General features: G+C 45.5%; 1 protein-coding gene across 4 annotated transcripts in view; it reads left to right on the top strand.

Annotated features, from left to right (window-relative positions):
• The window catches only part of LOC147886100 (Transducin/WD40 repeat-like superfamily protein), a 95,490-nt gene that overhangs the window by 39,794 nt on the left and 31,979 nt on the right, over positions 1 to 23,717 (top strand). For 3 of the 4 annotated variants that reach the window (XM_087395871.1, XM_087395872.1, XM_087395869.1), the window contains exon 3: positions 10,692 to 10,761. In XM_087395871.1, the coding sequence (XP_087251997.1) occupies positions 10,692 to 10,761 (70 nt within the window). The remainder of the gene's footprint in view (positions 1 to 10,691; positions 10,762 to 23,717) is intronic. The other variant, XM_087395870.1, reaches the window with a different exon arrangement.

Raw genomic sequence — 23,717 nt, 5'->3', positions numbered from 1 at the left:
TGAAAGAAGGCCTTTGGGACATTGTTCACTGTGATGCTCTCGAAGGTCCATCTGAGCAAGTTGTTGCTGCCAAGAACGACAAAGCCTATGCTATCATATTGCTCGGCCTTGGAGATGATTACATTCATCACATCTCCGACATACAGTGTGCTCCTCAAGCATGGATCACTTTGGACACTCTTTTTGGAGCCCGATCTAAAAACTCTAAGATTGCACTTATGATCTCATTCTTTGATCTACATATGCAGGAAGGAGCTACTATAGCCTCTCATGTCAATTATCTTTGCAGTCTTATGGTTCAGCTTGCGTCAGTCAAGTCTCCCATCTCCGAAGATATTGCTATTGCTGTGCTTCTCAAAAGCTTACCTGACTCCTATGCTACTCTTGTCACTACCTTCAAGTATCATAATAATCCTTCTCTTGAGGGTATCATCAATGCTCTTTAAGAGGAAGAAAGAACTCAACAACGAAAGGTAACTGACACTGCATTTTTAGCAAAGAAAGGAAGTTCTAAGGTAAGAAAGCCTTGCACCCATTGTGGCAAAACTAATCATGTGGAGAAGGACTGTTTGAAGGCTCATCCATGCACCATTTGTGGCCGTGATAATCACCGGGAGAGGGACTGCTACTCCAAAACCTCTACATCAGCTCCTGCATCTACCTCAGCCCATGTTGCTGCAACATCTCCATCAGCTGATCCTGCTGTTCCTTCCTCACATGATGAGAAGTGGGCTTTCTGATTACTTCTATGTTTTGTCTACCACCTTGACCACCGATGATGTAGGTCAAGGGGTTCTAGTGTCTTGGTCTTTCTATTTGTCTACAGTCAGTCTTCTGTCTATCTAGTCTTGTCTGTCTGTCTATTTGTCTATCAATCTGAGTGTGTTTTAGATCCATCTTGTCCTTACCCTTGTGGACCCATATGAGGATATCACTTGAGGAGGGGTGTCTCAGGATCATTTGTCTGTCATGTTTTCTATCTTGTCTCTCAGTCTATCAGTCTGTCTTCTAGTCTTGTCTTTCTGTCTTACTCCTAGTGTCCACTTTAGGAGGGAGTTGGAGATAAGTGCACACTAAGTGTACTATTTCCTAGTCTACATTTGTCTAAGTCTAAGTCTAGTCTTTAGTGTGTGCCATGTGGCACTTCTACAATTATCCCATAAGCACTCTTGCTTTATGTCTTGTACTTTGGCCCATATATTCAATGGGTCACATCATTGTAATCTATCAGTCTAGCTTGTGTCTTGTCTACACTCTTCTCAAGGTATTTGTAGTCTTTCAGTCTTGTTATTTCATTTCCAGTTTCTATTTCTAGTTCTTGCTTCCATATTCCAACAGGGTCCACTCTCCCTCTAAAGGTGTCACCCAGTATGAGACTCCCGTTGCTCCTGTCTGAGGGGGTGCTAGGCCCTGGCTTGTTGACTCTACCTGCCCTGTGGGGGTGGGGGAGGAGGATCTTGGCTCTGACCACGAGGTCAGTTTCGGGCTAGATGGCTCATCTGTCTGCAGCGAAGACACTGGCTTGGAAAACCAGGAATCTCCACTCTCTGACGGAGTATACCCCCCTCAAGGGTTTCGAGGAGGATCAACTCTAGGAGGGACTTTGGGCTCTCAACCACCAATCTGATCCTGGGCCCATCGTCTACCACCATTGATGTTGCCGAATCTAGTGGGGACTCGAGCATTGTGCCAAACGCTCTACCAATGGAGGGGGGAATGGCTTTGTATTTTTGTGGGAGCCCCGAGAAGCAGAGCGTCATCGGGAATTGGGGAACATGGTGCGTCGTGTCGATGTCCTCCATTGTAAATCCATGGTACGGAAAAGGTACACCAAATGCAGGCCAAGGAGGATGGGGCTCTACTCCACAGTGTTAAGGTGGTGGCAGGGACCTCAGCTGGATGAGGAAGACTCCTCTTCCGTAGATGGTGACCTCCTGGATGTGGTCGCCGTCTAGTGCCAAGCTTCGCTCTCTCACTTGTCTCCTTGTGGGTGTGAGGCTCACAATTGTGCTCACGACTGCCATGTCTTCAAATGACTAAACTGCATGCTGCATCTATTGCTTGTTCGGCTAGAGAAAGAATGACCTTAACGGCTGTGGGATTCAAGGGTGTGCCATAGTGCCCCTCTGGCTAGACCAAGGGTCACCGCCAAGGTTTCTTTTTCTCCAAAACAAAGCAAAAAAATCACTGCTGTGGGGAAGGAAGGAAAGAGGAAAAGGCAAAACCAGCCAGGGGGGGAGAAGGGAGCTGCTACCCGCCACTAAAAACTGGGGGAGGGCCCTCAAAAAAGGGTCTCAAGGAGCCACGAGCCAATTGCTAAGGGCTCTAAGAAACTAAAAAAAGGAAAAAAAGGGCTCTAAGAACTAAGGGAACTTGCGGCCAACGCACAGCACCACCAGCATAGGGAGGAGGGGCAGACGGGTGAAGAAGAGGGGGAGGGGAAGAGAAGGGCGGGGAGGGAGAAGAGGCGGAGAAGGGGTGGAGGGGAGGCGGGAAGGAGGCGGAAGAGGGGCGGAGGGGAGGCAGAATAGAGGCATTGTGGAGGCGGAGGAGAGGGAGGCGGAATGAGGCGGAGGGGTGGCGGGAGCGGAAGCTGGCAGGGAGGAGGTGGAATAGAGGCGGAGAGGAGGCGGGATAGGGCGAAAGCAAGGAGGAGGAGGGGGGGCAGAAAGTGGTGGGGGGGCTGGGTGGGACTGTGTGCTCCATAGTTGTTGATAGCGTGGATCCGCAACTTCTTTGTGAAGAGAAGACAAATAAGTTTTACCATAGTCACGAATGACATGCTGCATTCGATATGCAAATGCCAGCCACGCAAAGTCCAGATCAATATGAGCCTGTGCCCATTTTGGGGCAATTGCATATACCACCCTATCTTTATAGGCATCATGCTGTGAATAATTGTGATTGACAATAAGCAATCTTTTTTCTGGAAGTCTGTCATCACACATGGGAAAGAAAGAAAGATTTAGCCAAAGGGAGGATGATTAGAGTGAGGGAAAGCATAGTCTGCCCACATCATGTAGGTAAATTCAGCATACAGCTGAGCATTAAGCATGTACCAACGATCCAAGTGGGCCCCACATACATACATACATACATACATATTTGTCTGTGTGTGTACATGAGTTTCATCTTTTCTTCACTTGGGTTCGATATCGGGGCCTTTGGACTCTGTGGAAGGATAGAAATCATATTGTCTTTGGACATTCCACTTTTTCCTAGTTTCGCTATTTTTGATGTTTTAAAGGCAATCTTTTTTTGATTGTCTCATTGCTCGTTTAGATGGATTCCTCTTTCTACTTGTCTTATATTGAAATCTTCTGATGTTTGTAAGGGCATGTCTCTCTTTGGGAACTGCTTGTAATATAAACAAATATTGATTTCACCCCAAAAAAATGTGTGTGTGTGTGTGTGTATACATGACCTGCCTCTGAGACTCCCTGCTGCTACAGCCCCTTCAGGGGCCTTCTCCATTCCTAGGTCCTGGTCTGGCCAGGCCCAAGAGCTAGCCCACGATTAGCTTGTAGTCTGTCCTGTTGCTGGTCTTCTTCTTCATGCCCTTGGTGCCTCGTTTTTCACACCCCTTTAGTCGCCGCCTTTCCTCTTCATTTTGTCTAGGTTTCCTGCTTCCCTGATGGGTTCCTTTCCTTTCCCATCCCTCTTGCTGCTCCCCGTTTTTGGTGTGTGAGTGTGTGGGTGTGTGTTTAGGTGATAGTGAGAGAAGGATAGGTTCGGGTTCCTGCCCTCCTGTGCAGTGCTACGTCAACTGGTTATTTTTGCCACTCTTTTGTCTCATATTAACTCCCCTTTGGATCACCTTGTTGCAGCCCTTATTTTGTATATTTTCGCTTGCTAGAGATCTCTTTAAAGTTCTGCTGTCAGCCCGTTGTCTCTCCTGTTTTCAGCTTGCTGTGTGCTGTTTCCCTGGTTCATAGGTGTTGGTGTTCTTGCTTCAAAGACAACACAGTTTTCTCTCCCTACAGCGCATTCATGAGTCCTCTCTGGTTCTACTTTGTTCCTGTCCATAAACACTGTTTCTTCCAGCTTCTTTTGCTCTCCCTAAACCCTGGTTTTGTAAGTCCTTGATGCTGTCTATTCACTGTGGTATTTCGAGCTGTCTCTGCTGTCTGTAATACCCTGGTTTTTGTTGCATGCTTGGGTTATTTTCTTGGCTGAAATGGATATAGATGGATACAGTTCAATACAAAAGGGGCGACCTTAAGCATCATTAGGTGTGTGTTGCAGAAGGTCCAGAAGAATGCATCAATCCCGAACTGCTGCCTTTTGCTGACACTTTGCAAGAAGGGTTCTCTGAAATTAATCAAGCATGGGGTGATGAACCTGTGCCAGCATTCTGTGTTTCTGTTCCAGGTTCATGAGCTTGGCCCCAAAAAGCTGTTGTTTTACTTTTTCCGGGAAGGATGCTTGATGTTGCAAAAGTGGCACAATGGCTGAAATCTCTGAAAGCATGCTATGTTGCAGGCTGTTATAAGGCTGCCAGGGGATTTTATAAGCTTGTTTTCATAGATGCCCAATACAAGCAACAGTTGTTGGAGAAATCCGTGGTAATTGCTGAAATTGAAATCAAGTTGACTTCAATTCCAGGCACAAAAAGAACATTTGTCAGAGTGACAGGATGGCTTGAAATGGATGTGAGCTGCACATCTCCAATTCCTTTTACAGCATATGAAGCATTATTAGCACATGTGACAGTCCCCCCTCGAGGTGCATCTGCTAAAGAATGAAACAACTGTCTGCAAGATGTGACATGCTTGGAGGCACCACTATCAAAATACCAAGACTGAGCGTCATTAGCAGTAAAGAGTGCATCAGCTTTGGAGGGATCAAATGAGCAATGGACAGCCCATGCCCAATCATCCTGAAGAGCATGTGCAATGCAAAGCATTTGCTGGCTCATGGGATTCAATAGCATGTGAGGCATTAACTATCAATCCTGCTTTCTTTTTCTCCGAAGCAATGCGCTTCCTGATTCTGAAATGTCATGTCCAGGCTTGCGACAATAGTTGCATCTTTTCTTCTTTGACTTATTTGCTGTATTTTTAGATGCATGGGAGGAATTACAGTTGCTATGCGCAGATTTAGGCTTGCCCATAGGCTTGGAAGCCTTGCCTCTTCTTGTCTGTTGTGAAGCAAATGTATGATCAGGAATAATGGCTTGTCTATTAGCTCGACTTTGCTCTTCCTGCAAAAGCAAAGTAACAAGCTGATCAAAAGAATAGTGGTATGGATTACCCATGGCCACTAATTGAAGGGTTGTAGCAAACCCTTGATATGTATCTGGCAGTCCATTCAATGTGGTACTGACAAGCTGTGAATTTGGCACCACCTCATCAATGTTGGCAAGTTGTTCCATGAGATCCTTGACCTTTGTCAGGTATGCATCCATGCCCACGTGCAGGTACGAAAAAGGCACGGAAGATGTATGTAGTGTAATACGACGGTCAGTACGGTGATGCAGGTATTACTGTACGGCGGCGCAGGTACGATGGCTCTGGTACGGAACGGACAAGTACAGCGCAGGTATGTAACAAGTACTGTGTACGGAGTCCAACGTACGGTGCCGCAGATACGGGAGTTGTACTGTGCAAGTACGATGGTAGGTATGGATTTGTACGACGCAGGTACGGCAGGGAGTCCGGGGGCAGGAAGATGAGTCGAGCCTAGCTCTGATACCACTGTAGGATCGATAGGCAAAAGAGAGAATACAAAGAGTCGATGATGAAACGCCGTCACGTCAACTAGAGCAGAAGAAAATGAAGCATACAAAGTACTTGTACCTAGACCTAGGACTAAGTGTCCTAGGTGTCACATAGGACTAAGTGTCCTATGTGGCCTAAAAGGCACTAACACTATAAGTGCCTATATTTATGCCTACAAGGCACATACCATGGCCTATAGGGCATCACTAGAATCGCCAAGAGATGGCCTATAGTTTTGAGCCTTCTTGTTGGTAATTCCGTGCATAAGGAGAGGGTGTCATGGCTGCAACTGTAGAGTATCGAGTCCCGATGGAGGTTGAAGGAGTTGAGGGAGACTTGGAGGAGAGGGTAGGCCCGTCCATAATTGGCTGTCTGTTGAACCCCCTAGCTGAACCTACCCCCCCCCCCGGTTGGGTTGGTTTAGCCCAACTCGGGGTTAGGGTTAGTGTGTTTGCTATTGATAGGCTGTACGAACGGAGAAGTATGAATGGAGAGGTACAGACGGGGCTGTACGAACGGGAGCGGGAGAGAGAGAAAGAGAGAGAGAGAGAGAGAGAGAGAGAGATTTTTTCCCTGTTTTTTGGAAGATTTTGTTTATCGATTTGCTTGTTTATTTTTGCTTAGTCACCTTCTTCCTTTTTTCTTTATTTCTTGTTCTTTCTCTTTTGTTTCTTTGACGTATTTTAGTAAGCACAGGGTTTGCCCAAGAGACTCCGCGGGTCTTTAGAAACCCATTATAGCTGCTTATGCTTGGGCTTGATGACGACATAAGTGTTGCTTTGCTTGCTAAGTATGTCTTTCTTTTGTTTTAAAAAAAAGTTTATGCTACCTCTTTTTTATTCTCTTTCATTTTCTCTCTTATTTTCTGTGTAGTTTTTTGGACTTTAGAACAACAAAAAATCTAAATTAGTATGATTGGATTATTCTAGTCTTACAAAGGTATATTTTGTCCCTTCCCCCTTCTTCATGACTTGGGGCTTAGTTGCTTGGCTCTCTCTTCCGGGGCCTTCGGTATTTTATGAGAGACACGACTCTTCTTGGGCCTTATCAATTTAACGCCACATTGTTGAGCCATGCTCTCTGGATGATGTTCTTGCCTCACCTTTTAGAGCTGTGCATGCCTCTATGGATTCTTCTTGGGAGGTACCGGCGAGTATTGCAGCGTGGCATATTTGCAGAGTCAGAGGCATGAAGACATTGGATGGATCCCAGGTTCACCCTTCTCACACTTTGGCCAGTATATGAACAGACACTATACATACATTGATGGCCATCTGGGCGAGCATGCAGGGGTCCTCTTGGGCAGCTTCTGCTAGAAGGGCTACTTTTTGTACATAATGGAGGGGCTCCCCCTTCTTCTCTAAGTCTATTGCAGGGTTGAGATGGCACTTTCAGCCTCAACCTTGGTTGTTTTCCACCTCTTTTTGAGGAGAGTTTTTTCTCATGCATTGCATGATGTATTTCCGCTTTGAGCTTGCTCTCGCGGGTTTTGTTCATACTTAATGGAAGTCAATTATTTTGGAAAAAGAAGAAGAAGATGGTAGTATTCATCGATCTCACATATTACAAAGAGAATAGGATGCCTGGACACATATGTTTGATACTTTGCATGCTTGGACTTATGGAAACATCTTATGCTTGATATAGATGGGTACACATTTCATCATAATACATTCACTCAGTACTGGGCTCAATTAGATTGATGGTACATTCTTCGTGCAGGCAATCCGATGATTTTACTTGTGAGATGGCTTTGGATTATGCTTTGCGTCTATCAGATCACTTTCTGATATATGACTTTGCATTTTGGTCTTCCAGGGTGCATGATGTGCTGTTGCCTTGCAAGAGGCTCTTATTGGTTAATAATGTATATATGAAGCATCATGCCTTTATAGTTTTAGTCGAGGGTCTCATTTGCAGACTTGTATTGCATGCATCTGTAAATGCATACTAGATTTGATTAAAGGATATGGCAAATGCTACCTGGGTGACCTACGCCGTAAAGTGGCTGATGCAAAGGGTCAAATTCAGTATATGACAATTACTGCGCAGCTATGTCGATTGCCTTAAGATGAGCAATTTGATTTTCAAGCTGCCCTTCATTTTTCGGCTGACAATGATCAAGGGAAGTTACCAAATTGGTAGCTCTGGTCTCTTCAAAAAGCCATGTAGGATACATGCTACTCTTCCAAGGTTTTTTTCAAAAGCTTGCATTCCTCCCTGCGGATGCATTCCTTGCATCGCGTGCTTTGTCCGAATGGCTCGTGAACGATGAATAACCTACATGTTAATGAGATTGTTCAGCACTATTAAGCTGCTCTATTTGTATCCCCTCATACGTCACCTATGCTTGATGCAAGGAAGGTATTCCTTTGCCATGTTCAACCAATTGTCTCTCAAGATGAGGCGTGTCTCTTTGAGCTGCCATTTACTGATCAAGAGTTGAAAGCGGCATTGTCTAGGTTGGGGCACTCCAAATCCCTGGGTTGGGATGGCCTCACCCTTGAGTTTTCCGTTGAATTGTGGGATCAGTTGAGTCGTGTTTTGTTGTACATGATTAATGATGCTTGGCTTTCTGGCACAATGCCTTCATCTGCTGCATTTGACTCCTAAAAGCCATTATGCAAATATTTGTCAGACTGGTGGCCAATCAGTTTGATGCCATGGTATAGAAGCTGATTTCTAATATGTTGGTATTGTGCATATCACATTTCGTGTATACAGGGTTTGCACCCTGCCCCGCAGACGGATTATGGATAACATTGCAAATGCTTACATTTGAATTGAATATGCCAAATACACACACAAGGATGTTTTGATCATGCAGGTGGATGTCGAAAAAGTATTCAACACTATTACATGGGACTTTATTGCAGATGTTATGCCGCGGATGGCTTTGGACCCAAAATGCAAATAATGGTTTTACTGGCTATATGAGGATGACACAACTTTTTGCCTTTTATATGATGCCCTATCTTCTCCATGGACTTTGGGACGCCTGTTCGTTAAGGCTGTCCTCTAAGTGCTTTGCTTTATGCCATTGCTACTCATCCACTGTTGTTGCGTATGGATGCCATAGTTTTGCAGCAGTGTTTGCATGGTATTGACTTTGTTGGAGGTGTACCTTTTGTCAGCCAGGCTTATGCAGATGACTTTTCTAAGAAGCTCGGAATGAGATATTCGCCATCTTATGCAGGCCCTTGATTTGTTTGTCCTTTCACTCGGGTCGAAAGCTCCTTTCTTAGCACGAGTGTGACTGGCGGCGCTTTCTGTGGCCTGGCCTGGTGCTGCCCGCTGATTAGGTAGTGCGTCATTTGGGCTACCCTAGTGGATGACATATTTCTTTGCCACAAGAGAGACTTTGGGTACTGCAAAAGCTCTTTCAGAAGACATACTATTGGAAACTATTTACCTGGCCATTACATGGTTCATCTCTGGATAGTGCAGTCCATTCTCATGGCATATATGCAGTTTTATTTGCAACTTATTCCTTGGACCTTTTTGGATATTGAGAAAACCATGTCCAAGGTTATGGAATGTCTTTGGCACACAAAGAGGGACCGTAAGACGCTCCGGCTTCTTAAGTACAATTATGATTGTTCACCCAAGATGCACGGGGGTTTGAATATTTTAAATATTCATACTCATGTATTAGCTCGCAAGGCCACATTCTTGCTCACCTTTTTGGAGCAACGCCTTCCTGTTTGATTGGCTCTCTTCTTCATACAGATGCCTTCGGCCATTGAATTCCTAGCATATCGAATGTTATTTTTGGGCATTACGTGGTTGTATTCCCGGGTGTCCCTTTTCTACTCGTTCGATTCATGATTGACATCAGCTCGTCTCATCTGCGTTTGTCAGGCTGTTCTCCCGATCCTAGGAATACCCTCTGTTTGCAAAGCATCTATTGGAGCTGTGTCTTTACTCCCCTTTAGACCATCTTCAGCCTAGAAAGGCTTATTTCCTGAATTGTTTGGGTATTTCTACAATGGACGATGTGGTGGATGGATTGGGTTTACACACTCTCTTTTCCTCGGGCCAGGAGACAGTTCTGTTTGAGTCTGCATCACAGGTCTATTTGGTGCATTCTCACCCCCATGATGCAATCTTTTCAGCCTGTCCCCCATTTGGTACTACTCTTACTTTGGTGGATTGGAAGTTTGAGCAAGGACTTCTGAGTTATTCTCCTTTTTCATTGCAGAACTTACGACCAAGAAAGCTCTCCACAGCTGTGGGGAATCATTTGAGGCATCTTGATAAATCTCTTGTTTGGTGGAAGGTTTGTCTCCGTCGCATCCAGAGCAGTAATCTCCCTCTCCGGAGTGGCACTGTTTGGTAGACACATTCATTGCCAGTGGGTTCTTTGTTTGTTGCCAGACGTATAGCTTCTTTGGCTTGTCCTTCCTGTTTACATCTGAGAGAGATGGTTTTGCACCTGCTTTTGAACTGCTTTGTTGTTCATGATTTTCTTTGTTGACTGGAGATTTATCTTCATGCTCGTTTCCCAGGATTTCAGTTCTGGCTGTTTGGTAGATATGCCTCTACACCAGACTATGCTCAGTTTCTCTGCTGGTGTCGTTCCTTGGCTGTGTGGTCATTATATCATGCTCGTAACATTTGTTTGTATGGATACTCTTTCGTGGATGGTTATTGTTCCTCTCTGCATCAGTCCCTCCAGGGTGCACATTCTCTTGGAGCTCTTCCTCTGGCCAAGTTAGAAGTGTTTTATGACTGTTTTTAATTTTGAGTTACTAATAGCTGCTCCCCTCTAGGGCAGCTATGAATGTACATTCTTTCTGAATGAAATACTGCTTTTCACAAAAAAAATGTGTGTGTGTGTGTGTGTGTGTGTGTGTGTGTGTGTGTGTGCGTGTGCATGCATGCATACATGGCAAGTTGAACAAATGCTTTTCTGGCATAATCTTATTATCTGTATGTTTATGTTTATGACATGTTCAATGGATGAGAAAGCAGTGGGCATTGGGCATCTCCAGGGGGTCTGTATTTCAGTTCTGCTATAGATAGTTGGAGCTCTAGCAAGGTATGAATAAGGATAAGGTTTTTGTCTGGCAGTTACACAGACTAAACACTTTCATTTCGTATCACTCAACTTATTAAGGTTTTGTTTACAAGGTACTTTTCACGAATCAATGTGCTTTCATTGCATTTATAACTCAGCTTATTAAGGTTTTCTGTACAATGTGCTGTTCTGAATATGAACTCATAAAACAAATTGTGAATGGAGGAATGCTTCTAGGTTGAAATTGGAACGGTTGGAATCATAAAGTCACTTTGATAACAATATAGTTTACTGAGTAGTGTGAAATAGCAACAGGTTCTTGAAGTAAATGGCTTAAATCTACTCTTTGAGTGTTCTAATCCTGATCTGCAATTTTTAAGCATTGAAATCAGTGCTGCTACTTTCAAACTGTAGGGTGTATGGCTGACAAGCCACATTCCTAAATTAGGTAACCAGTTACAACCAAAGGGGAGGCTTGAAAAGCTGACAACCTGGTTAAAAATGAATAAACATAACACGGGAAATGGCAAACACAGTAATCACGCATTGTAAGATATACTTCAATTCAACAACTTATGGTGCCAACTAACCCATGTTGGAAAAAGGAGGAGACACTCATATCTTAGTAATTGCGTGAAGATCTAAATCCAATTTGCTGATCACAGGGTAATCTACATGACTATAATTTTCTGTTGTAAAATCTTGACACCCTATAAAGAAATGTGAGTACTCGTTAGCATTGAATGCACATCTAATGTTATGCTCAAAGAGGTTGATTTTCATTTGTTTTCATGTGTGTGACCATGCATGCCCGCACACAAACAAAAAGTATTAAAGAACAAATACATAAATAATGCAGTGCGTGCGTGTGCGCTGTCCAAACATGTCTTCCCTCTCACGTGTGTGTATATCGTACACATGTATGCATATACATACATACATGTATGTATATATTACACATGTTCGTATGCAGATGCTACACATATCTCTCACCCCTCTTCTCTCTCTCTCTCTCTCTCTCTCTCTCTCTCTCTCCTCTTTCTCTCAGACGCCTTCCCCCTCCCCCTCCCCCTCTGCTCCCTCCCGCCTCTCAGTTACCTCTCAGCCGCCTCCCCCTCAGCTCACCTCGCCTCAGATCCTACCTAGCCCTAGCCTCAACAAAGGCAACAGGTCGTTCGTAGGGCCAAGCGCAAGTTGTGCGCACATACGAGTGGGGCATTTCGCCTCTGCTGTAGGTTGACAAACAGGCTGCACGGCCATCACGTATCTCATCTCGTTTCAGATCTGCTCCAGATCGTGGGCAAACAAACAGGTTGCGCCGTCAACACTTATCTCATCTCGTTTCACATCAGCTCCAGATCATAGGTAGACAAACAGGTCGCGCTGCTAGTCCTAAGTTCCTTAGTTCAGTTTGCCAAAAGAATTGAGCTGAGAGCTCTTTGTAAAATGGAATTCATGTGTGAATTTTTGTAAGCAGCCTGTGAGCTGAATTGTACTTTGTACTCATATTTTGTGAATGAATAAAGACTTTCGGGGGTTTCCAGCCCATTGACGATTGTCTTGGGCCCTAATGTGTGCAGAGTGAGAAGAGAGATTGAGAGAGAGAACAAAAGAGAGAGAGAGAGATACACACGCAAAAAGTTGCTGAAGAATCAATGGTTATTGAGTGTTCATCTCAGAGCACGGTTTATGAAACCGGCCTTCAATATTTTAAGGGGCAGTAAAACTAACAAGTAACCAGTCTACACTGTTACATTAACAATTCAGCAAAAGTATTACCAACAAATTGGGAGCTAGAGTGCCCCTGCACCAAGACAAAGACACAGATTGGCCCCAAACCTTGGCGCCCCTTTCGGTATTTCTTTAAATAAGTGAGAGGTCCTAAAATCCAGGCTACACAAAGGATACACTCCTTACAACTATGGCATCCCACATCCCAGTGAGCAACCACATATCTTGCATAGCCCTTACTATTCACCGCTCTCACTACTCCTAACAGTAGGTTTCCAACATCCCTAGTCTAGGAAGCTTGTACACAGCCTAGAACTGTCACTAGTAACCACACTTGGCCATACAGTTTCCCATAGCTGTTACCAATGCCCAATTAGTCATCCATTTGCTCAAAGCAGAGAAAAAAAGCATACCAAAGCTTTCTCCTCTGTCCAGGACTGCCATGACCAATAGTCTCTCACCCTATGGGTCGCACATACCTGATACAATAACTTGTTTCTGAAAAGAGATCTAGGATCACAATATAGCAAACACTAAGGCAGTCACACCTGTACCATCCCTCTCGGGGTTCTAAGGATACTTCTCTATTCCAAGCGACCCCTGCCTACTCAGCAACGAGGCTGTACCGCCGTCTGCCTAGCAACCACTGCCTGCATGTGACCCATCTCTTAGAGAAACCAAAACTTGCATTCGGTGCCCTTCCCACTCTCTGTAGGCATCAATATCCCAAGCAATGACCCTGCAGGGTTCTGCTCTCACACCCCAATGACAATGAGCATCCATCCTTGACCATATGCCAACATGAGGCTTGGGATTTGTTCTCTGACAACCCACACGGGAAATGAACAAGTTCCCACACTGCCCTGGTGCCCACTGGCTTACTAGACTACCCAAGCATTGAGTGAAAGCATAAATGAACAACCCATGATCACAAGTTCCAATCTGATTTGCAAGCATTCACTGTGAATCACCCTGCCAACTAGGCTTTTTCACGACGACTCATAAGTAGAGTAAGGCACCCCGTGTGCTCAGCCCGCTTTCCAAGATAACGATATTGACGACTCCGAGGGCGTGTATGGACTACTCAAGCTCCAGGCATCAATCGGCAGTGGCCCGTGAATGCACATGCAAACCTCCCTTGCAGCCTCAGCCAGCCCATGGTCAGACGTTCACAATAGGGCTTACGCAAGCTGGCCATACACATGCAACAGCAGCCGTCCGTGCGTTCCTTGGCAATCCATTCTACCGTACAACGCTACCTGAAGCTTGTCAATAGGTCCATGCATCCTCGTACGTGCAGCCGTACATCACCCTAGCAGACCTGTACACTGTTGTATGTGTAGCAATTAATACTAGCATATGGACTGTCCGTACAGATCGTGCGCTCAGCTCGTAGAATCCCAAATGGAATTGCTTCTTGTGCTGGTCCGTACACACACAGCCAGCCTACAAGTCTTGTACAGTAGTCGTACTACCTATGATCAAGCCAAGGACTCTGTGCAGTCCGTATGTGCGTACAATGGGTCGCTAGTCCAGTGTATGGCCGTGGTACCCGTACACACACAGCCCTTGTGATGCTTAACAGCCCTCTGCTCACAGCCAAAAGCTCTTGTGAGCTGCCGTACGTGATCCCGTTCAGTGCCTCCCCTTTTCCTACGTGTGTGTCGACCCTCCTTTCGTTTCGTAGCTCCTCCTGGGAGCTTCCATGGGTAACCTTACCAAAAGCATGTGGGCATGGGAAAATGCCACGTGGCATTCCCCCTTCAATTGCCCCTAGCCCCCTCTAGTGGGTCTCTTTTTTGGAAGTACACCGATGGCCTAACTTGAAAACACCTTCTTGTTCCAAACCTCAAAATTTCATCCCCAAGGCACAAATGCTAGGGATTCTAGCACATCAAGCAACCCTTGTTTTCCTAGGGTCCTACCTACATGTAGGCCAACATGCATGTGCTTGAAATCATACCCTTGTGACAGTTTCATTGGTATCAGGGCTAGCCCTCCCAACCTTGTACGGTGGGTTTGATCAAGGTAGGCGAGAGATGTGAATGATTGCAAGCGTGAGCATTTCGGACAGCAAAGTGTGACAAGGTAGTTTCCATCGGAACCCCCCAACTTGGCTCAACGAATGAAGTCCCATAAAAGGGCAATAGTGCAGAGAATATGCCTTGCATAAGTATTTGACACGAGGTGCAAGGCACCGGAAGACGTGAGTTTTTGTCAAGTGCGTAAGTAACGATTGGCGCTTAGTGCTACAGCCTATGCACGAAATTGGCGATAGGAGAGTAGGTAGTTTATATGTGCTGCTCCAAGGATTGATGTCCTTGATTTCTCCTTCGCGAGGAACTTGGACAGATGTATCACAGGGAACAGACGAAAACTTCCGTCGGGGCTCCTTGATTGCAATTAATCACGAACGGCAATCAACGGTATGGCGAAGCTTGAGGAGTAGACGCATCCGAACCGCGTATGGAGAAATGTAGCGGGATCACGTGTGAGAAAAGAAAAGCAGTGGCAAGATTTGTGAACACAGTGCGAGCTACGTTTTGATCTCGGCGCAGGGATGGATGAAGATGTCCGTTGACAATCCTTTACCTTGCGTGCGTGCAGGCGTTGGCATGCGTAGGAGGCTGATGCGGCCAGGGAACTGATGTGGCATATGCATGTGTTGACACGTGGCAAACACGTGGGGGTGATGTGGCAGCTTCATTGGTTCAGTTAACTCTGGTTAGTCGACTCAGGTTAAGGGTGTGATTACTCTTAGCTAGTTTGGTCAACCTAACCAAATCATAGCTAACTAGTGTGGTCAGCCTCACCATACCAAGTTAACCAGACTAGATTGTTTTAGCTAACTAGATCCCAGTGTGGTTCAGCTACTCCAGAGTCCAGTTAGCCACTCAGTTACTGGGGGGGGAAAAAGGGCAGGATTTTTACCTGTCAATTTCTGTCAGTCAGAGTTTATCTGTCAAAAAAAAAAAAAAATCAGAGATTTGCAGAAATAAAGAGATGCATGCCTTTGTGCTCAGAAAAGGGGAAATAGATGCATTTTGAGTGCTTTTTGCAGTAACCAGCAAAGGGGCAACACAGCAGTTGATGCTTAGGCAACCTTGTGGTTTACGCCTTGAGGTGATAGCTTGTTACTAGGGCACAAGGTGTGAATGCAATATACATGTATTTCTTTCTGGAAAGCAAAGGCTGAGTGGATCAGTTGCATACACTGTGTGTGTGAGAGCTTGCAAAATCTCAGATAAGTTGTAGTGATGGCTTCACAGTAGAATGCCATGCCCTCCCGACGAGGAGAGTGCTAGGAATAATCAAGCTATGCAAGAGAACAGTCAAAAGACTGAGGCAACTTATTAGACATTTACTAGCACAGCTCATGAAAGCCAAAAGGGATCCATTGTTTTGCAGGCTCGTAAATCCTCATGCAGAGGAAGAGTAGCAAAGAGTTTTCTTTTGGGGCACCCCAGAGGGTGACAGCCAGAAAGAGATCCTGGGAGTAGTTCCCGTTCTTCCTGTAGATGATGTTTCCAGGAAGAGCAAGAAACCTCGAAAGGAGGACAACAAAAAGAGGAAAGCAGGTAGTCAGGAAGGGAGTACGCCTTGCAAGAAGAAAAAGGCTAAGCATCATCATAGCTCTTCAAGTTGTTCTTCTTCTTCTAGCTCCACGTCTTCATCCTCATCATCGTCTTCTTCTTCTGGATCATTGAAGCCAAAGCATAAGAAGAAGAAGAAGTCAGGCAAGAGAGCAAAGACCAAGGAGTTCAAAGAAAAGTGGGAAATCTGTCAGGTTTGCAACCTTTGATTGCTAGTATGGCGAGATAGAAAAAGCCATGTAGTTCATTAGACAATTTGATGCGCTTTTGGCACGAAGAGATTTTCAGAGTCTTCGAAGCTGCGCATGGTTAGTTTACACCTCTAGTGCATGGTGGACTGCACAGACTACAGTTGGCACGGCTCCAAGAAAGTGGAAGGGCTTCAAGAAATCCTTCTACAAATAGTTTATCCCCAAGCAGTTCAAAGACCATATCACCTGGGACAGCTTGCATATGTATTCAACAAAGACTGCTACAAATAGTTTATGCCCAAGCAGTTCAAAGGCCATGTCACCAGGGACAGCTTGCATATGGATGCAGGAGATACAGTAAAGGCCTACAACCACAAATTTTGGGATGCATTTTTACAAATCACTCCCTTCAAGAAGGTCTGAAAGAAGACCCAGGTAAGAAAGTACAGGTTTGGTCTCACGCCAAAAATTCAGGCTGTGGTTAATACCCAGCAGCAACATAAGGGCATATGTGATATCATGCATGCAGCCAATGTGGCTAGCTCAATGTATATGCAGGATCCCACCACAGTGCCTATTCTTCATGTTGGGACAACAGACAAGAAAAAGCCAGCCACACCTCAATCAGAGAAAAAGGAGTTTCCCAAGACTCAGAAGAGGGAATTCCAGCTGCAAAAGCTGAGGGGAAACCAAGCACCAAAGGCCTTCAAGGGAAAACCCCAGTTTTCCCCTGAGCAGATAGCCTTTTTTCGCAGAGGGGAAATGTTTCAGGTGTGGGAAGGAAGGGCATGTGGCTGCCCAGTGCCCTGGGAAGCCTTCGGGTTCCAGGGAGCAGAGAAAGCTACCAGGACAGCAAAAGCCGATGGTAGGAGGAGTTCCGGACATTTTGGGCCAAGTGATGATTCCAGAGGAAAGAGAATTGCTGCTATCTTGGGGCAAGATCAGAGATCAGCAGGCGCTAATTTTGTTTGATCCCGGGGCTATAGATAACTTCATGTTAAAGGATTTAGCCCTGAGGCTGGGGATAAAGACAGAGAAGTTGGGCAGGGCTCTGGATGTTGACTAGATGTTCTGTGGGAACCGTGTGCCAGTTACTCCCCTGATAGGGAGGCTCCGTCTTCATGTACAAAACTATGTTGATTAGGAAGACTTCTTGATCTCCCCACTAAAAGATCATGACATGGTTTTGGGTATGCCTTGGTTCCATTGCTATAGGGAGTGAAGCTAACTCTTCTTGAGAAAGTGCTTGAATTTGTACATAGGGGTAAAACGCAGACTGTGGGTGCCAGGAATAGGGGGGGGACCATCCCCATTGTATCACATATTTCGGTTGGAAAAGCAATAAAGTCTGCAGTTTCAGCGTACCTGGTTTTTATAAAAGAAAGGGATGTTGAAATGCATGCTGAAACGAATGAAGCAGATAAGGATAAATTTCAGTTTCTTGTAAACTTTAAAGATTGCTTTTCCTGGTGCTTTGCCAAGGGAGTTATCCCTTGAGAGACCTGAAGAGCATGGTATAGAACTCATTCCTGGTAGTGAGCCATCTAATAGGCCCCCATATAGAGATAGTGCAACTCCGCGAGAAGAAATTATGGCCCAGGTGTAGGACTTGTTGTCCAAGGGGCTGCAGTAGCCCAGTTCATCTCCATTTTACTCCCCTGTACTGCTTGTACAGAAGGTAGATGGTTCATTTTGTATGTGCGTTGTTTATCACGCACTGAATAAAATGACCATCAAGAACTAGTTCCCAATTCCGTGCATCGATGATGTGCTGGACGAGTTAAATGGGGCTTCAGTTTTCAGCAGGATAGACTTAAAGAGTGGTTATCACCAAGTGAGGATACAGCCTCAGGATGTGCACAAGACAACGTTTTGCACTACTTTTGGTTTGTATGAGTATCTGGTGATGCCTTTTGGATTAACAAATGCCCCGGCTACTTTCAATAGAATGGTGGATCATATCTGCCGACCTTATAGACAGTTCACAGAACCTTTTTCGATGACATCATTGTTTTCTCTAAGTCTGAAGAAGAGCATAAGGAACATCTTGCTACAGTTTTCCGAGAGTTGCGAAATCACCAGCTCTATGGAAATAGCAAGAAGAGTGAATTCTTTCTGGAAGAGATCTATTATTTGGGGCATATAATATTCAAAGATGGGATACGGATGGATCCGGCAAAGATCCAAGCCATTCAAGAATGGTCAGAGCTGTAGACTGTGCATGAAGTTCGTAGTTTCCTAGGCCTGCGTTCTTACTACAGAAGATTTATCAGGCATTTTGCAGATATAGCCGCTCCACTTCATGACCTAACCAAGAAAAATGCAGCTTTTAGATGTGGTATTCCACAAAAGAAAGCATTCATCGCACTCAAAGAAAAGCCGACTACAGAGCCAATGTGGTAGTTCCTGATTTGTATTAGCCATTTGATGTGGATTGTGATGCCTGTGGGAAGTGTGTTGGGGCTGCATTGCACCAGAATAATCATGTAGTGGGCTACGAGAGCAAGAGACTCCGAGATGCGGAGAGATATTTGGGAATCTATGAGAAAGAGTTGCTAGCTGTGATTCATGTCCTCCATTCATTATCTTTTGGGTGCAGACTTTACAGTTAAGACAGATCACCAAAGTCCGAGATATTTCTTAACTCAGACAAAGCTCTCCAAGAAGCACATGAAATGGGCAAACATGCTGTCAATGTATCATTTTCAGATTGTCCATACTCCAGGAGCTTAGAACATACCTTGTCTCGAAGACCCTAGGTAAACAATGTAACTATTGCTTATCATAGGGATCTGAAAGACATGAGGGAGCAATATGCTAATGCTGCAGATTTGGTGATATTTTACAGCAAGTGCAAGAGGGGCAGTCCACGAGTCATATTCCCTAAAAGATGGGTATCTAATGAAAGATGACTGACTATGCGTCACCCAAGAGGTGAGGAAAAAGATTTTGGAGGAATGCCATGCACCTCCCTATGCTGGGCATAGAGGAATTACAGCAACAAATCAAGCATTAAAGAGGTATTTATTTTGGCCAGCGATGCGGAAAGATATACATCAGTTTGTTACAGAATGCTTGAACTGTCAGAAGGTTAAATATGAGAGATGGAAGGCACTTGGCCTATTTATGCCTCTTCCCGTGCCTCTGGCACCATGGGGAAGTATCACAATGGACTTCAATTTTGATTTGCTAAGGTCAAAGTCAGGGAATGATGGGTCATTGATAGATTCAGCAAGCAAGCTCATTTCATTCCGGTATGCAAAACTATAAAGGCAGATCATATGGCTAAGCTTTTCATGGCATAGATTTTAAACACCATGGTATGTCCAAGTCCATTGTCAGTGGCCGAGATCTCAGAATGACTAGTCTATTCTGGAGAGCTCTGTTTGATAATATGGGGACAAATCTGAATTTTTCTTCTTCTCTCCATCCTCAGACAAATGGTCAAAGTGAGATAGCGAATTCTACAATGTTAGATTTATTGAAATGCTACGTGGCTGACCAAAGTTCAGATAGGGAATAGTACCTACCACTGGTGGAGTTTGCATATAATAATACAGTTCACAGCTCCACATGAAAAGCCCCCTTTGAGGTCATCTATGGGAAGGTGATTCTGCCACCTATCATGAGGACCAAAGATGAAATATTTGCAGCTGATCAGTTTGTCAGAGACCTCTAGACAGCTTTCAGTTGGTCCGGACATCAATAGAAAGGTCTCAAGAAAAGCATAAGAAAGCTGTAGATAAGCATAGGTGACAGTTAGATCTCAAGAAAGGGGATTGGGTGCTTTTGAAGTTCGAGAAAGCTAGGCTCCGCAAGCTAACCGGGGAAGCAAAAAGTGTATGCAAAGTTATCTCCCAGATACTATGGCCCTTTCAGGGTTACAAAAGAGATTAATGAGGTTGCATACAGGTTGGCACTGCCAGAGCATTGGAGGATTCACAATGCCTTTCATGCGAGTCTTCTAAATAAATTTTAGGGTCCGGAGCCTACAAAGCTAGTAACAGAGGATCCACCAGAAGTGGATGAGCTGGAGGAGGTCCTTTAGCCAGAAATTGTGTATCATACTGTACGTAAAGGTTTCAAGGGCAAGGAATTTTACAGGTATCTTATAAAATTCAAGAACTTTTCAGCATTGGATGCGAAGTGGATGGATGAAGACATGTAGTCTGATCATCCACAGCTTTTGGATATTTACAAGGAAGCTTTTCAATCGAGGTCAATTGAATAGAAGTCGAGGGGATGTCACCAAAGTTGTAAATACTCCGAAGTCAAAGTTTTAATTGACCAATTATTTGATCATAATTAAAGAGTATTTAATTATGTTCAAAAAGTTATCTTTATTTGGTCAAAGTATTGACTTCGGTCAAAGATACTTAACTCCGGTTAAGTAAGCCTAACCCAGTTAGGAAGACTTAGCTTGGGCCAAGACGGTTAACTACGGTTAACCAAAGAACTAAGGTGTTGACTTCGGTCAGAGAGTGTTGACTTCGATCAACGAGACTTGTGTTGGAATGGTCACCTCCCCATGTGTAAGCCCCCATATGAGGAGAGCATGGGGGAGGTAGACCTGGAGATAATGGGGCTGCCACATGGCAGCACATGAGCTGTCATGTGGACAGCACAAGAGACCTTGTGCAGGAGAGATGGAAGGGGCATGAAGCCCTGGATCTGACTTGGCAAGACGGAATTGCAGAGCAGGCGTACGGACTGCAGTAGGGTCCTATGAAGGGCATGATGACATCAGCAGGGTGTACATAACTGCACGACGCTGGAGAAGGGCTTGGTAGAGGGGGGAGAGAGAGAGAGAGAGAGAGAGAGAGAGAGAAGTAGAAGTAGAAATTATTATCGTCCACGGGGGGCCGAAAACGACCCATGGTAGAGAGAGAGAGAGAGAGAGAGAGAGAGAGAGAGAGAGAACATGGTGGGGGTTACCAGCAGCCTGGTCAGCCAGGTATAAGGCTGGTCTCCCAAACACTGTCCTCCCTAGGAGGAGGAGCTAGGGTGTTAGGGGGGACTGCCTCGTGGAGTGCAATCCACTGAATTCTCTAACCCTGTATCCGGTAGGTTGGGGAGATCTCATCGATCTGGACGCATGTCCTCCCTGTGTCAACCAAGCCACCATCCCCCAGGTGTAGTCTCTGTGCAGACTCTGCATACGTGTCATGATCCTGAGGGCTCTCATCCAGATCCTCGCTGCGCTATGAGAGCTTCATAGGCAATGCGGGATAGTCTCCAGGACACCATCAAAGCAACAATGGCACTGCCCCTCCACTCGCATTTGCTCCAACCACGGGCCGATGAGCAATCCTCCCTGGGCTGCTAGCCAGAAGAAGTATGAGATCTTCCTCGGCCGCAAGCTCAATCACAACCGTGTCCACAACCTGGAGCAAACTTCCTGGGGCACTCTCTGGGTCACCCAGTGTCTCTCCCTCGAGGTGGTCCACCTCGACGAGTCCATCTGAAGTCTCCTGCCAATCCGTGTGGTGTAGGAAAAGAAGGGCACCTCATCCACCGTCTCAGCTAGGTCACCCTCGGATCCCGCTGGACCTCCCTCAGGGGTCTATCCTCCCATAGTCAAAGGCGCCATCTAGTCGTGCTCTGAGATACTGGGAGGGTCAATGTGCCACTCCTTCCCCAAGCGTCCTACCACTCAGATCATCTGCCAGTGTATCCCATCAAGACTCCCATCCATCTCAGGGTCGCTCCCAGTGAGGGGCTGAAGTAGGCCTCCAGGTCCCACACGGAAGAAGCCGGGGTTTGTGCTGCCGCGTTGCATCAATATCCTCTAGGGAACGCCAGTACGGAAAATGTGCCTCAACCATCTGCGTCTCTCCAAATGTGAAGTCCTTCCCACGACTTAGGAATGGCTAAGTCAATCTTGCCTATTCGTTGCCCTGTCCCTCGTAGACGCGCTAGGGCGTCAAGCCTCGCCTTTGCCTCCATAGGTAGTTTGCTCCAACGACCAAAAGACCCTGCTGGACCACTGTCCCATTGTGCCCAAAAAATGTGAGTCCGCTGCCCAAGCATACGTCCCTCCTGATTTCTGACCTCTAGGTGCCACATAAGGGGCTGGCGCTCAAACTCCTCTTTGCATCTGAGTGGAGCACGGATGAGACCCCCTGCTAGGCTCTGCCAAACCGTGTGAAGACTCCTCATCAGGGGGGAGCCCTTCCCCGTCAGGGGGGCCTATGAGAAGATCCATCTATGTGAAGGCTGCCATTGTCCCCAAGTGCGTGGGGTGTTCCTCAGAAGCCCTTGCTGTAAGAGGGGCTGGCCATGGCTTTGCTCCACAGGTGTCAAGGCAGAGTCGGGGGAGCTCAGCTGGATGAGGAAAACACCTCGTCCATATGAGATTGCTCTCTCTTCAAGAAGGAAATTCTAGTATCATTTCTTGCTGCAAACACACTCTCTAATACCTCCCAAGCTGCCTTTGAGGTCTTGCATGACCGAATGTGAGGAATAGTGAACCTCTTGACAGAGAGAGAAATCACGAATAGAGCTTGTGCATCCCTAGAATCCCATCTTTTTTGCTCTACTGTGGGAGCCACTGTAGCAGTAGCTGCAATTACTTATGCTACATTTTGACCTCTATCCCTGTCTCCAACTGTAGGAGTGACAGGTGTAGCCACAGAATCTGGCCTTGCTTCGTCTCCATTGACATAGTCCCAAAGATGTATGCTAACCAAGATGTTGCGTACCATAAAATGTACGGCTGTACGGACAACCTGTACGTGTGGACAACCACGCTGTTGGAAGTTTATACGAACGGACAGCAGAGCTCTACGATGCAAGTTGTACAGACGGAGTACAGACACTTAACTCGCAGGTGTACGGACAACCTGTACGAAACGTGTAGCTCAGGCTTCGTGCAAATGAGAGCTGAAAGTGGAGAGCATGGAGCAAAGTTGCCAAATAGCAAAGCAAGGGATCAGATGACTGGATGAGAGTTGGAAGTGGGGAACATGGAGTAAAGTAGCCAGCATTCCCCATGTTCAGGGCCACACCTCGAGGGGTTCACCTAAAAAAATTTAGTGTACCACGTGTATCAAAAGGAGGGTATTTTAATCCAACGTTTTGGAAAAATTTAACAAAATTACAATAAGACGAGAGATTTTTTAATTTAATTTTTGAAAAAAATCACTTAGTTCATAAGTAAAGACGAGTGTTTTTATTGTGAGAGACATTTCAATGGAGGGTTTTTTTTAACACCCTTTGAACGCACGTGATGCATAGGGTTTCTTAGTATTGCACCCTCCGAGGGCCACACTTAAATAGTAACACGGAAATTAGATAGCACCCTACTTAATCATAAGCCACCTTTAATTAATCAAAATTTGAGCCACCACGGTAACTGGATGATTAACTACCTATATTATAGGCCGATGGTGCTATCCAAATAATTATGAGCCACCTTTAATTAATCTTAATTGAAGCCACCAATTAATCACATGCCCAGCTG

The sequence above is a fragment of the Dipteris shenzhenensis genome, chromosome 24 (genome assembly GCF_047967505.1).
Source record: "Dipteris shenzhenensis isolate YYH24624 ecotype China chromosome 24, Dip_SZ_1.0, whole genome shotgun sequence".
NCBI lineage: Eukaryota > Viridiplantae > Streptophyta > Polypodiopsida > Gleicheniales > Dipteridaceae > Dipteris > Dipteris shenzhenensis.
The sequence above is the reverse complement of the archived record's forward strand: the minus strand, read 5'-3'. Positions and strand labels throughout refer to the sequence as shown.